We start from the raw sequence: 16,329 nt of genomic DNA, 5'->3' as shown, positions 1-16,329 counted from the left end.
GTGGTAGGATAAATGACCAGCTGGAAACCATGCCAATATTCAGAGCACGTTTTTCACTCACTGATTGCCAAAGCCCGTAAAAGATATTCTGACCCACATGGGACTCAAAATCCACATGTTCAGGAGTTTCTCCATACTGCATCCTTAGCTACCTGCCACTGCAAAACACCATAGCCCGTGCAGTTTCCCTATTTTCCAAAATTATTCTATCATACAGATATAATGTTGGGAGAATTGGTAGCAAGTTAGATTGTTACTGATTTACTGTATTAGCAACTGGGCTCTGCCTCTATATCAAGTTCTGCAGAGGGAAAGGGGGTTTCTGGAAGTCTAAAAAAGCCCATCTTAACATGCCATTTGAATTCTAGGATTTATTTATTACTTAATTTTTTGTGGGCGAGAGTATGTTACATGATCCTGGATGTGTGACTTGCACAGCCAACACATTATCTGTATTCATCTAGCAAGCCAGACCTACTAAGCTGAGACTGATGAGATGTTGAGGCTGGGTGCAGTTGTCTATTGCAGTTGCACTGTTAACGAAGTTCAAATTCCTACTCAGCCATGAATCTTATGAGGTGACCTTGGGTCAGTCACCCTCTCTCAGCCTAATCTACCTCATAAGCATGGAGAAGAACCAGCATAGGGTAGTTGTTAGAGTGTCTGGAGAACCAGGTTCAAATCCCCAGTGTGCCATGGAAGCTTGCTGGGTAACCTTGGCCCATTCACAGACGTTCAGCCTAACTTACCTCCCAGGGTTGTGGTGAGAACAAAATGGGGAAACAAATTATGGAGAAGGGGAGATTGTTACAAGCCACTTCAGAGCCCCATTGCAGGGCAAAGTGGGGTATAAATTAAGTAAAATAAAATAAGATTGTTGTGAAAATAGACTGAAGGAAGGATACCACCCTGAGCTCCTTGAAGAGGAGACAAGCAAAAAAATATATAAGTGGTGGTAATCATCAGCTCAGGAAGTTAACAACAAGATATCTACCTCTAGCTAGCCCTAAGCATATTTTCTATCTGTAACCTCTGCTTCAAAATGCTGATTTAATTTACTTTTGTTAATAAGATATTCCAAAACCCATTGGATTGGGACCTTGGGAGTTTGTCCCAGGATTGTCTTCCCCAATGCATAGGAAGGACTGCTTTACACAAGATAAGTTTCCTCTATGAAAAGGACCTGTGTTGAAATTATTCTACCTTACCACATATAATGTTTAGATGATACTAAAAATGGACAATTTTTATTATTTGGGAAGTATTTTTTTAGAAATTTATAATAGTAATCACCATTGCTAGCTTTTTATCTATCTTCATTAAGTATTGTGTACGGTATCTTATGATTTATGTCAAGATGTATTATTATAAACATTTAATGTGAAATATTATATCACTATTTACTGCTTATAATTGTTGCTATCATCAAATATCGTTTATTGTTGGTTTGTACTATTGTTTATTATATCGTATGTATTTTTCTTCTTTTTCTTTAATGTATTGGTAATTGTCTGTGATATGGTTTCTATTTTTTTTCCTGTTCTGTTCATATTTATAAAATATATATATATTTTTAAAAAATCACCTGAGAAGTTAGAAATAACGAAGGCCAAGTACACAGCAGGTTTTTTTTAGAGACACAGAGCAGGTTTTTTTGAGAGAACCACAGAAAGAAAAGGTTGTCTCAGTATGCAAAGTACAGATAGCCTATTCCTGTCTACCCATGTTTGAGTGTTGTAGCTGCCAAATGAAGTAGGTTTTGCAATATTTGTGTCATTTTTCATGTACTCTCCTCTGTGGAGGAGAATCAGCATTACACTGGATGCAGTTGCTGACAGAAACAAAGCTGGCAGGTTGTCTCTTGCATACCTGGAATGCTACTCAGCCTCATTATAATGATGAATGCGCCAGTCCATGCAAATGTACAAGGTGCCTGAGGGAGCAATGCTGTACCTGATTACTCCTTTCCCAGCTTGCATGAGGGAAATTAATGTGTAGTGACCATTTTGGACACTTTCAATGTCACTGCAAGGTCCCTTTTTGCAACAGAATAGGCATATGGCCACAGGTATATACTTGTAAGGCCCATTGATTTCCAGGGATTTCCAACTTGGCCCTATGCAACTGATTGATTGATTGATTGTTGTTGTTAACAACAATAACAACATAAACAAACCATAATAAAAGCTGAGATTACTACAAATTATATAGAAGGAATCAAGTCAGGATCTCCTTTACAAATAAAAAAATGCCCAAGAAAAGGAAAAATACCTCAATAATAAACAATGTGAAGAGTTAATTAACGATTATATTGTCTAAAATCTTGAAATTCTTTAATTAACCCCAATATTTATATTCACCCATATATTAAAATGACTTCTGACATATTACTAGACATTATGTTAATTGTTAGAGCGGTTGCCAACTACCTGGAGAAAATGCCCTGTCCTTTAACAGTGGCTTGATGTGATGTCCTTTACCTCCATTCTGCTCTTTTTAATTTAAAGGGCATACTTTCTTCAGACTCTTATTGGCAACCCTACTTCTTACCCAAGCATCATTGTACTGTGGGCTAATTACCCAAAGTTTTTAAAGTTTAGTTTATATATAACAGTTGCCATGTTATGAGATGTTGTTCAATGCCCCACACTTTACGGAAGTGAGGATTTCAAGGTCTCTCCAGAGTAGTGCGTGTTTTGAGAAGGACTGATTACATCTCTGCTGACCTTTCGACAATCCTAAGCAGGTCTTTTTTCTTTCTTTCTTTTCTTTTTTTTTTTTGCTGTCAAGTCACATCTGGCTTATGGCAACCCCTGGTGGGGTTTTCAAGGCAAGAGACGTTCAGAGATGGTTTGCTGTGGCCTGCCTCCACGTCACAACCCTGGCATTCTTTGGGTCTCCCATCCAAATACTTGCCAGGGTCGAACCTGCTTAGCTTCTGAGGTCTGATGAGATCAAGGTAGCCTGGGCTAGCCAGGTCTACTTATAAGTAAGTCCCATGTTATTAATTGGAGCTTACTCCCAGGAAAGTATCTTTAGGATTGCAGTTTAAGGTAAGCCATGGCCATTCTTGAATGTATTCCATAGGTACTGAGAGCTGATCTGTCTCATTTCTTGAGCTATGTTTAATGAGGGGTATGTTTGCTTATTGTCTTTCACTATAGTTTTACTGTAGTTTTATTTTTCAGAAACAGAACGTGGTATATTATAAAGTTTTAAAAATCAATAAATATCATTGACTAATGCCAAGCTGCTTGCAAAAGGCCTGAACCAAGCGTCTGCCATTTCACAGAGTTGATTCCATTTACTAAAATGCGACAAAAATGTACAATAATAATTACTGTTAAGTGCAACCAATGTTTATCCTATGGTGTCTAAATACAACTATACATATAAACATACAGTGTTATGTACAAGCATACAAAAATAACAAGCACAACCAAACAAGTTCACATGGATGGTGACACAGACACTAACAAAATTCACAAAAATGCAAGGTCTTTGGCAAGGTGCTGCATTCTTCTATAAGTCCCATGCAGGTAAGTGTGCAATTCTAGCAGAAATACCAATTTTAGAGGAGTAACTTGATGGAGGATACGGCCGTTTCAAATTCTTATGGGTAGAATTCTTCATCAGTCCTTCATATAGATTCCTCTAATATTGCACATCTTAAAGATTAAATTTCAAAATGCTGGATGCATGTTAGTTCCCACAAAGGGTAGTTATCATTAAGGCAGCCTTATGACTTATAGAAGAATGCAGCACCTTGCCAAAGACCTTGCATTTTTGTGAATTTTGTTAGTGTCTGTGTCACCATCCATGTGGACTTGTTTGGTTGTGCTTGTTATTTTTGTATGCTTGTACATAACACTGTATGTTTATATGTATAGTTGTATTTAGACACCATAGGATAAACATTGGTTGCACTTAAAGTAATTGTTATTGTACATTTTTGTCGCCCCTGTACTGATTTCCTAATCTCCTGATAGTAGTACAGTGGTGTCTTTTTCTCCTATTTACTAAAATGCAGCAGCAACACAGAGGAGCAGACTTGAAGGGCAGAACGTTGTGATGAAACTGTGTGGGAACAATAAGACAAGATTATTCCTATAACATAACATGTTTCAAGTTCAATTCAAGGTGCTGGTTATGACCTTTAAAGCCCTTTACAACTTGAGACCCAGATATTTGAAGGGCAGTCCTCTTCCATACGTTCCTCTGCACCAACTACAATCATCAGGCAGGCATCTGTTGGCTGTCCCACCACTTAGGGTGGCCTATCTGGCATCAATCAGAGGCCAGGCCTTTTCCATTGGGACTCTAGCTCTGAGGAATGGGTTACCTGAAGTGGAGAGGAGGAGGGAGGCCCTTGTTCAGTTATTTAACTAAATATTCAGGGGTGGATGTCAAGTGGGCAGGTGAGCAATATATTTACAATTGGGGGGAGGAGGAGAACTTATAGTGAGCAGCTGGGAAAACAGACTGTTCTGTTTAAAGTAGGGAGGAAAGTGTAAAATAAAAAGCACTGTCGTCAAGGAAAAAACTGCAACGTAGGACTAGTACTGTTTTCCCATTTCTATTTTTTACAGGAAAATCAAATGAATTATTAGCCATCAATCTTTATTAAAAACATCCAGTCAAGATTGCCACATTGCTTACAGCCATTACCACAGAACGCACGGGCAACTAACTTTATCTGGTTGAGGTCCATAGAGGGCGCTACAGAAAATGTCACAAGCATACTGTAGTATGAAGCATATCCCAAAAAACACTCTGGTGTACTCAGTGCAATTCTACCTATGCTTTCCTGGAAGTATGCACCATCGAGTAGACGAGTAGGATTCTGAGTAGACCTGCTTATGATTATTTCACGGTCAGAGTTCATCAGTTCTTGTAGGTTATCCGAGCTGTGTGACCGTGGTCTTGGTAGTTTCTTTCCTGACGTTTTGCCAGCAGCTGTGGCAGGCATCTTCAGAGGAGTAACACTGAAGGACAGTGTCTCTCAGTGTCAAGTGTGTTGGAAGAGTAATATATATAGTCAGAAGGGGGTTGGGTTTGAGCTGAGTCATTGTCCTGCAAAAGAATAAAAGGTAATGTGCTAATCATTGTCCTGTAAGTATCAAGATAACGTGCTGATGAGGGTGTGGTATGTTAATGTGGAACCATTGTATCCTGAAGTGGTCTGTTAACATGTGGAATCCAAAGCTAATCTGCATGGCTATTGTGGACTGTAGTCTTTGTTAGTCTGGAGTTTTTCAGGACAGGAAGCCAACAGACAGGAAGACTACAGTCCACAATAGCCATGCAGATTAGCTTTGGATTGCACATATTAACAGATCACTTCAGGATACAATGCTTCCACATTAACATACCACACCCTCATTAGCACATTATCTTGATACTTACAGGACAATGTGTGTGTGTTAAGTGCCGTCAAGTCGCTTCCGACTCATGGCGACCCTATGAATGAAAGTCCTCCAAAATGTCCTATCTTTGACAGCCTTGCTCAGATCTTGCAAATTGAAGGCTGTTGCTTCCTTTATTGAGTCAATCCATCTCTTGTTGGGCCTTCCTCTTTTCCTGCTGCCCTCAACTTTTCCTAGCATGACTGTTTTTTCCAGTGACTCTTGTCGTCTCATGATGTGACCAAAAAAACGATAGCCTCAGTTTATTCATTTTAGCTTCTAGGGTCAGTTCAGGCTTGATTTGATCTATAACCCACTGATTTGTTTTTTTGGCAGTCCACAGAATCCGTAACACTCTCCTCCAACACCACAGGACAATGATTAGCACATTACCTTTGATACTTTTGCAGGACAATGACTCAGCTCAAACCCAACCCCCTTCTGACTATATATTTTTCTTCCAGCACACTTGACACTGAGAGACACTGTCCTTCAGTGTTACTCCTCTGAAGATGCCGGCCACAGCTGCTGGCGAAATGTCAGGAAAGAAAATACCAAGACCTCGGTCACACAGCCCGGATAACCTACAAGAACCGATGACTGCTTACGGTTGTTTTTAAAGTGTCCTTTTTTCAGGATTTCCTAAGGCTTTCACAGGACTAAGCCCAGCCCTGCACTATGCAGCACAAGAAACTGAGATGGTAAAGTCTCCCTTTTTAGTCTTTCCAGCCAGAGTTTCATTAGTGACCTCAGAAATTCTCATAGATGCCCAAACCATCCCCTTTTAAGCTATTGTGCCAAGAAGTGCTGGCTGAAAGGACACCCTTGCCAATCTCTTTCAGTCTGTTCTCTTTGTTGATCCTAAAAAGCTGATCTTCTCTGTTTTTGCTGGTTTCTGCTGAGTGCCAGATGCAGGAAATGCTTTTCCCTTGGGTGTCCTGTATTTGTTCTTTTGACTGTAGATCAGATTTCTCTGAAAGAGTCGCGGGATATTTCCTTGATATACAAAAACTGCGATCAACATCCCTGGAAGAAAGTTAAGACGGACAACTGATTTACTACCATTGTACTTTATTCCAGTCACCTTTCTGTACCTTTGGTGAAGAAGATGATTCTGTTCTTGAATCTGTTCAGCAATGCTAACTCATAAATGCATCCTATTTCTTCTGGCTAGTATGTATACCTGTCTACAAAGAAAGTCTGATCAAAATCCAATCAGTTAATTGTAAGAACAATCTAAAGAAAGTGTCTGACTGGTGAGTGTTTGTGAAGACAGAAGCCTTTTGTACAGGAGCACTTTTTATAGTCAACCTTGACCCAGATTATGATAAACCAGAGATACAACCACCACCCCCACAAAAACTCTAAGAATTAAAAAAAGGGGGAAATTTCTTTTTAATCAGTCTTTTTACGCACTTCTATTTAAAAAGTCATTTTTTTAGTCTGCTTTTGTTCTAGTAATCAGTCTGGAAACAACATTGCTTGCAATCAAGATAAGCAAGGACTGTTCAAGGAGACCAGAAGTCACAATGTTGACGTTCCATCAGAACTTCTTTGAAAGAAGGTTGGGGCAGGGGGGTGAACAGCCTAGCCCTCTCACTCTCCGTTCAATTTTCAAATAATGTTATTAAAGTTCTCTTGTACATTAACAATAATGGCTGCCCCACAACCACTAGAAAAACCCACTATATATTTTGGCAATGGGTAGTTGTTCCCAAAGCCCAAATATCTTTTAAGATTTTAAACAATAAGATTTTAAGATATTAAAAAAATATGATTGTTTACAATTTCTTCAGACATAGATCTGTAAACTACAAAGTGGCCTCCTTTTTTAAAAAAGCCATTTGCGGTCTGTCGATAGCTCCCTCTTAGAAAAGAAGCCTGTATGGAGTTTTTATTGAGAAACTGAACTCCCATCTTGTTCCATTCACTAAGTACTGGCTAATTATTGTTTTGTTACGAGCAGCTGTGCCAAATATATGAATATTATTCCTGAGCATTGCAAAAGAATGGCTAGGAAGGAATTCATACTTCGCATTTTTTTAAATAGCAGAAATGTTCATCTTCTTTCCCTGGGATTCTGGGGTTTCTTTCAACATGTGCATTCTCTACATTTTTGGAAACTCTTTGAATGCTGGGGAGAGTACTTCCACACCATCTTGTTTTGACTGCTCTTTCCTCCCACTCCCCCATTTGTCTCCACCTTTCTCCTTTTTCTAAAAAAGGAAAGATGCTGTTGGGGCTGCTGGTGTGAACCACTTCAGGAAGACCCACTTCAGGTGTGACCACTTCAGGGATGATTCATATTTGATTTGATTTGTAATTTATCGACATACGCCCTGCACCTCTGAGATAATTCATCACATTAACCTAGGAAGAGTATGGTTATCAGTCCCCCCTGTTCCTTCCACACAAGTATGGTATTCTACAGCCCAGAAAGGTCACAGCTGCAAGTGTGGTTGCCCTTCTTGGTGCCTTTGCAGCTGGCTCACCTGTGATGGGTCCCAGCCAATACACCTGCATGTATTCCAGTAACCTATTCCCAGAGCAGGGAAAGGTCACAGCTGAGGCCAGAGCAGGGTTGAAAAAGGCTCCTGTGAAAGGGGCAGCTGTGGGAGGAGAAAAGCAAACAACTTAATCAGTCTCTTTTCTTCTCAAATTCGTTTTCGTGAACATGTGCCAGGATAAGGTTTATTGAACAGACAGGAGTCATTGTCGTGTTTCAATTAAAACCAACAAAGTGGAATGTTCTGGGAGCATAGCCTACAGTACTGGGCTGTGAACTTAAGCTCTGCCAGGGAGCTGTATCTGGGAGCTGTCTAGCCTGCAGGTGTAGTTTGGTGGCTGCCATCTACCAGCTGCCAAGTTTATTTTGGGTACCTGTTTGGTTGGGGAAAAGGGGGCCAGACACTGTTCTTCCAAGACAAAGCTGTAAAGAAGACAGTAGCTGCCCCACTGCTATAGAGCCAGTCAATTCTAGATAATTGGGCAAGAGGACATGAATTGGCATGGGGAGGACTAACTGAGAACATGGGAAATGATCCCTATGAAAGCTGAAGATTTGAGAGTAGAGAGATAATTGGTATCAACACTGGAAACCAGAATTCAAACACAGAGTCAGTGTAGGGTGGCATGGAAAGATATCCTAGATCCAGATGCTGCAGGAGCTTATGCTTTAGAGGAAAATGGGAGGGCAGCAGCATATTTTTTACCAGGGGTGACAAAATATCTACTGTCATACTCTTGAGTGGGGTGGTCACTGTTTAGCACATTCAACCTCAGCAGCAAAGAATGGCCATTGGTATTGCCTCCTTCTTTAGTCAGAAACCGTTTAGGTCCTAATCAGAACCAATACAATGATGATGGCATAATTTCTCCAGTGCTCTTCAGTCAGTTCTCCAATGACCTTGCCTTCCAGCTTCCATAGTCCTGGCCTACATCTATATTAACATCAAGCACTAACCTGTCAGCAGTCCCACCTTTTGTACTGCCCCTATGGCAGAGGTACAGAACCACAGTGGTTTTCCAGATGTGGCAGTGTCCAAGAACGAAAGTTTAAGATTCTTCCATTCCCCACAAAAATACCCCAGTTGTAATTGGAAATTTTTTTCTCTGGTTTTCATGGATTGGCAATCCCACCATTAATTTCCACTGAACGCTCCAGTTTAGTTTCTCAATCTCAATATTTCTCAAGTGGTCAAGATTAATTGTAATTTACTTAATTGCTGATGTTATGGGACCGAGATGCTCAAATAGTCATGACACATTTTTACAAGGCAATCAGAAACATCAATACAAAACATTAGCACAACATGAGCTAATTAAATATCAAAACATAGGAATCATAGCAAAAAAAAGCGTATATAATAGTTTCCATACCTGTATACGCCAAAATGGTAACAGCAAGTGCTGTGGTAGGGATTCTGTACATGGGATAGCTAGCCTTGAACCTGAGAACCACTAGCTGGAAAAAAAATGAACACGTGGCTTCCACAAAGATGCCCTGGGAGACAGAGGTGCTGAGAGAAGAACTGCAGTCTTGGGCTATTAAGTTCTGGATCATGTGGAAGTCTGTCAGTTCCCATGACCAATATTGCTTGGTAATGGCCCAGGCTGCTCCCATCCCCATGAACTGGGCCAAAATTTTGGCAACAGTCACCACAAAAGAAGAATCCAACACTAGAAATTCCTGGAGTGAGAGAGTAGGATTAGCAGAAGCTCCATCAAATGAGGCTCCATGAACCAAGAAGATAACAAAGAGGAGAGTCAGGCTCACATCTAGGCCAAAGCCACCACCCCAGGGACCAATCATCACCAGCATCTGCAGTTCAAGACAGCAAGCACACATCTGGAATGAGCTGGCCAGTTCTCTAGCAAGACATAAGTATACCTTTGGAGGAAAAATTCTTTTGGAGAACCATCTGGTCACCTCACAAAGGGCTACTACAGAGAGAAAAAAGGCAACAGAGACATTCAAACCAGCCATTCTGGCAGTCAGGCAACAGGAATTGAACTGCAATATACGGTAACACCTGTTGCTTGAAAAGGGCGGGGGTAAGGCTTATTAGACTGCTATTCATCAACATTAATGCATTTTTAAGCAAACGTGGCACACAACGACTGGCACCTACTCAATAGCTGTGGCCGTCTCTGGGAAAACTGACACATTTAATACCATGAATTGGCTCGGACAAAGGATTGTTCCCTTATCACATCCAGATCAGCTCTTGCCAGAATGTTATCTTGGCTTTTTCCTGAGTTACCACCAGCCTTGTGTCATTTCAAATCCCTTCAACTAGACCACTTAAATGGGTTCAGAAAGCACTAAAGGTTGCAAGTAATTGTATACTTCAATCCCTCAAATGGCTGTAGGAACACAGGCCACTTAGCAGTTGAAATCCTTTCTCCGACCCACAAAGTTAATGTTTACTGATAGGGATTATGTGATCTGCCTATTTACTGTCACGCTTACTGGATAGGTCATCAAGCATATGTAAGAAGCTGTTTTATGTTTAAATTCAGTTGTATTTGTTGGACTCATTTCAACTTTTGCTTGTTTGATAGAGATGGAACTCAGTTTCCCCTCTACGTACCTTCATGTCAAATTGATCCTAAAGGCAACTAGGCATAGGGAGAAGGGAAGAATAAAGTTTGCAGCTGGGGATGACATTTCTAAAGTTTAAAGTCCAGTGAAATTCAGTTGAGGACATGAAGCAGCTTTCTACTTGCTCTTCCTCCAGGGTTTTTCAGCTGATGGAATAAATTGCCAGGACCCCAGTGAAGACAAGAGATATCTTTATATCCTGTTTCTTCCCAATCACAAACTAGGATGGAAGGGACCAGGATAGACTGCTGCAAGAACTTTCAAATGCTAGGGGTGTCAAGATAAACTAACTCCTCTATGTTTGAAATGGGTAGTGGTTTCAAACTGATTTAGATGTAGATGATGATTTAGACGCCACTTCAAGTGAGAAATTTCACCCAACAGCTGGCAATCACATTAAATGTGCACAGAACTCAAACTAGGTCAATTTCAGGCATGCTTATACAGATAGGGCTCACAAACAGCTTTCCTAGATGCTGTTAGTGGTTCTCTTAAGATATGGAAGTGTCCATTAAATTCCAAATGCTAGGAATGTCAGTTTTTTTTAAAAAAACCCACCCTTATGCTGGCTCTCAAACATTTTCAGTATGTTTGTTCCTCACAACCCAGCATCAATAATTTCATACGAAGTTGCATGCAGTGTGCGGCTACTCTAAGGATCCCACAGTATCTGTTCCTATTTGATCAAAGAGGATGGATTAAGGGTTGCTCTTGAACCCTTCCACTTGTACATTCAAGCACTCAAATCAAATATTGATTATTTTTTCTTCCATTGATCAAACCATAACAAAAATCAGTTTGGAGGCTTATGTGCTTGGGAAAATGTAAATGGGCTCCAATGGGGGGCACTTAGTCTTCCAGCTGTTGTGTAGGATCTCATCTGAACAAAATCTGAGGCTTCATTTTGAAGGAAGGGTGGAAACACTGGACTGCTACCATGGGAAAGTCACATGTGACGAGAGAATGGTGAGCTGAGACAACTGAATCTGGCCTCAGCCAGGACTCGAGTGATGACACTGAAGTTCCATGTGGAACTTCCTCCAGCACAACTGGTCTGCACCCAGAAACAGAAAAGGTTTACATGATGTAACATGCAACTACTCTCCAGAAGCAGTTAACTTAAAAGGAAATTTGAGCACTGAGAAAAAGGGCGGTACGTTTGGGGACCCATTCCCACCTGTACTTTAGAACATGGGCTTGCCTCTCATTGCTTCCCCTCTATCCATATACTGTCTTCCTCTCTGCCACCCACTTCGACTGGAGCTCCAGTTTCTTTGCATCAGGTTCCTAGACTTGGGCTGAATATACATACAGCCAGAACTTTGGAGCAATTGCAAATATATTGCTATACAACTCTGTCAGAAAGTAGGTTTCCTAATTCACAAGTGGACAGCTGGTGACCTGGAGTTTGCCCTTGGCCTGCAAGGCTATTTGTCCAGCCTTGCAATCAGAGACTGTACACATGGGCTCTGGGCTGTCCACAGCCTTCAGAGGTTTACTGGCAGTGCTTCTTCCATGAGCACTGTGTCTTAGAACAAAACATGCATAAGAGCTGGAATGCTTAACATGGCCTAGAGCAGGAAGATAAATATTTCTCATTGGAGGCTGAAGCTAACAAGTGCTGGCTTCAGAAATGCTGAACTCAGCTACAGCTAGTCCAATGATTCTTAACCAGGGCCATCCAGGCAGAAATACAGATCTTTTCAGGCAAATGGGACTTGGGATTTTAAGCAGCGCCTCCCGCCCCCAACACTGGCAATGCCTTCTGAATGCTACTAGAGTTATTTTTATACTGCTCACCCCACCCTGAAGATAAAATCCCAGATTTGTTCACCAGCTCCTTAAAAAGGTGGCACAAACAATTCAGAATCAAACCTAATATTAAGGAATTGGCTGATAGCCATCAGGAAGAATGGTCTTACTTAATATATACCTAAAATCTGTATGTGTATATAATAAATATACCTATATAAAGATGACTTAGCTTTTTATGTAAATGCTTTAATTTTTAATATGTGAGTTGAGGAGTCTGGTTGACAATGTTGCATACTTTGTGCACAACAATGGATTCAGGATTCATTGCGCTACCCCCTGCAGCCATTTGTCGTCCTCTTATTTTGGTAGGAAGGCAAGGACTCTCACCCTTATCTGATCCTTTAGAGCTGGCCAAAAACTAACACACTAATAAAGCAAAAAGGTAAGTCAACTAGTTCCACAACCATAATTTTTTGTTGGCAACCTCTAATGGTATTCTTTTTCATTTAGACACAGAATTGTCTTGAAGGTAGTGTTCAATTGCATGGAAACATCACAGTGGCTCTCACTGTCAGGGAAACTTTGAAGACAAATGATAATTCAGGCTCAAATTCATTCCCAACTGTATCATCCCATCATATGCTCCTAAGCAAAAAAATATTTTAAAGCACTCTGCTCCTATTATTAACTGGGAAGGAGGGGGGAGAGGGAACAGTCAATCATTTTAGAAAAGTTTATTTCTAGCCCTGAAAGAACAAAGTTATTAAACATAGTCAAATACAGTAGTTAATATTGCAGTAACAATTAAATAACAGATTGGGATTAAATTAAACAAAAGGCAATAAAATCTGAAGACAGTAAAAAAATATTGAAAGCTTGCATCTACTTCCATTTCCAATCTGGTAAAGTGAGAAAAAGAACTCATAGAAGGAAACCATTTCAAGGTGTACTTAATTCCAGCTATGAAGACATATACCAAAAAAAACCCCTCCAACTCTATTAGCAGAGTTAATTTGCTCCTAATTGCCATGGAGGACATAAATGGTAATCACTTAAATTAAAAACGTATATGTTCAAGTGGTAAATGTCTCTACCCAAACCAGTGCACGCTCACCGGGACATGGTTTGTAGTCAGAAACCAGGTTTGTTTCAATTTCTGTGGTATGAAAAAAATATCTGGGAGCTGATTATTCGGGGTAAACCTGCTTTCATAGAACAAGACGTCCTTCTCACATGCATTCAAATTGTAGCTCACCACGGAAAATATGTCCAAAACACAAAAGCTGATCCACATCAGCCCTTTGGGGGTTTATTTTCAATTATGGTGACTTTGTTAGCCCAGATTAAATTGTGAAGCTGTGAACCTTCCACCACAGACTTCAGTGGACCACCAGTGATGCATTAAACTAGGCTCTGGCCCCACGATGAGGCATTCAACACACATTAAATTTAGGCTGATAAATGTCATTACAGATCAAAAATAAGCACCCAAAGATAGTGTGTATCAGTCACTACATCTTCCCATTAGTAACTGGAAATCTGGCTAAGTCATAGTTAGCAGCCAAGAAGTTAGTCAGGTGAGATTGAACCATGGCTCCTGATGGCAACCACTCAGTCACATAATATCTCCTACTTCTCTCTCTAGTCCTTTCTTGCACCAGGTGGCAAAACGATTAAATGAAGGTTCTGCTGTAGCAGGACACCACAAGCTACTCTCCAGAGTGCCCATAAGGGTACAGATCTCAACTCCATGAGGGCCCCAGAGGGCACCACATGTGCCTCGATGACTCCTGGGCTAGTCCAAATTGTTAGTGGCTTCTTGAAGATTTGAAAAAGGGGGTAGCCATGCAGTAGATTGCTAATTTCAAATAACTGTTTTATGAAATAACTTGAAGGCCAATAAATGCTATCCATCTTGTTTAAAAGTAACTTTTCTTAACTATGTTTTTTAAAAAAAAAAGATTACCAGTGCTACCATTAAAAAAGCATACCAACACACCTATGCCACAGGAGTCATGGGTTCCACATAATCTATTGCCAGCAACAGACAAAGACCCAATTGCTAACATTGAAATTAAATGCAAGGTTTTCTTTTCTTTTTCTAAGAGTCTTGGCTTGATTAACATACAACAAATTTAAGATCAACACTACTCTAACCTTTACAGTAAGGTGATCAACACTGCAAAGTTATGGCAAGCGGAAGAACAGCATCCTAAAATATCACCCAGACCAGGACATAACACTTCCTTGGACCAAATGATGAACATTACAAATGTGTTGAAAATAAATGGGCTGCCCTGTTACATCATTTTCAGGGGAATACTTTTCACAAGATTTTAAAAAACCCTAAAGACGGGAGTGTGGCGTTGCTTTCCAATGTACACGTAAGGCAGAGTGTTTGTGGGCTGCTGCAAAGCCCCTCCAGGTTCTGAAGGAATGGAACCTTCTGGGATGCAATGGCTCCAAACCTGGGATCTAACGTGCTTTCTTGCAGCACCCTGTGCATTAAAACTAACACAATCAAGTTCTTATAACAATACTCATTAAAAATGTTCAAAGATAAGAAAGAGGCTTTTCACTGACCATATAAGATTCCTTTTAAACCCGAGCTTTAAGATGTTCTCCCAAGAATACTATCTAGGGGAGTGTGGCAAAGCTACACCACCAAATTAATTAATCTTTCTGTGTTATCATTTGGCACATCACCATTCAGGGATTTTCCAATGAAGATAAGCTGCACGTAAAAATAGTGATTTTAAAAGGTTGATGCGAGTGACCAGAGGATCTCATGATCCACCTGGCGGCCTCAACTGGAACTTCAGTTCTTCTATGGCTCCAATTATTTCCTTTCATTTAAAGAGGCACTTTATCTTGTGTTTTATCTTCTGCCATAACAATTGATAAGTCTTTCAGGAAAGGACCACCATGAGAAGGCAAGTTTCTCCAGCAAGCCAATTCAAACACCGATTCTAAGCTACATACCACCACCTTGAATTTTTGTCTCCACAAAATAGCACTTTAGGTATTCATAAGTTTCAGTTGGCTGAATTATACAAAAAAGTCTTGGATTTTCCATTTTTGCAAATCTGCTGGATCTTTTGTTAGTAGAAATGGCGCATATACATATATAAAAAATTGAACAGCTCTAATACAAGTCCTGACAACTCCAAAGTTGGTGCATTATTTGCTTTTGGAGGAAAAATGTACAACATATACAAAAGGTATTTAATACAAAGAAGGGTAATTTAAAAATTCAGAAGGCACCAGCATAAAGCCCAAGTCAGAACATAGATACAGCACTTTGCTATAAAACCACAAACTTTCAAGACATCCCTTTAAATGTTACCAACAAGCCTAAAGAGGCAAGGGAGGAGTGGAAGACAGTTTACAGGATTGGGGCTCTTTCCCCAAACCCAGAGGATAGTTTAAGCATTAAACACACACACATATACACACTCCTCCTTTTCCCCACATTCACATTCCATCTCCAAAATTCAGAGGAATCTTTCCCTTGGGTTAACAAGTCCATGCAACAACTTCGCTGAGACTTTTTTTTCCCTCTCTACCCATATTCTTCTGTCTTTAAGCAGAGTCAATGAAGTATTATGGCTCTTAGGTAGCTGGGTGGTTAACGCTACAGTACAGCTTCATCTAAACTGTACTTCAGAAAAAGGGGGTCAGAGGTACTTTCACATTTCTAGCCATCTTCCTTTAATCCAATAACTTGGAGCATGCCATTTTTTAAAAGACTGACTGACAAAAGGGAAGAAAAAAAATATTAGCACATTAACAGTAATGCCTCCCTCTAAAAGCTTGAATCTGTGGTTCAAGTATTGAAAGTGCCCAACCGAGCACCACGAGTGGGATCTGGTACAGCAAAATCATCACAAAACAAAACAAAAGGACTCCCAGGCTTAGTAAAACATGCTCGAGTTGTCTGCAAAACAGGTGAAAAAGGCCAGTGATTTAGTCCACATCTTCTTCTGGGATCCAAGAAGAGTTCACCAACACCACCACATTTTTTTCCTTGTGTGTGTTTCACGTTGGAGATTCCCCCTCCCCGCT

The 16,329-nt window shown here is 40.3% G+C and overlaps 1 protein-coding gene across 1 annotated transcript; it reads right to left on the bottom strand.

Annotated features, from left to right (window-relative positions):
• Positions 1 to 6,243: 6,243 nt before the first annotated feature.
• On the bottom strand, positions 6,244 to 9,891 carry LOC130477370 (aquaporin-12-like). The gene is made up of 3 exons (XM_056849307.1): positions 9,285 to 9,891; positions 7,898 to 8,014; positions 6,244 to 6,431 (listed from the first exon to the last, which is right to left on the bottom strand). The coding sequence occupies exons 1-3, from the start codon at positions 9,889 to 9,891 to the stop codon at positions 6,244 to 6,246; spliced, it is 912 nt and encodes a 303-aa protein (XP_056705285.1).
• Between the last annotated feature and the right edge of the window lie 6,438 nt (positions 9,892 to 16,329).

This window comes from Euleptes europaea, chromosome 5, assembly GCF_029931775.1.
Source record: "Euleptes europaea isolate rEulEur1 chromosome 5, rEulEur1.hap1, whole genome shotgun sequence".
Classification (NCBI taxonomy): domain Eukaryota; kingdom Metazoa; phylum Chordata; class Lepidosauria; order Squamata; family Sphaerodactylidae; genus Euleptes; species Euleptes europaea.
Note: the sequence above shows the minus strand (reverse complement) of the source record. Positions and strands in the feature narration are given on the sequence as shown.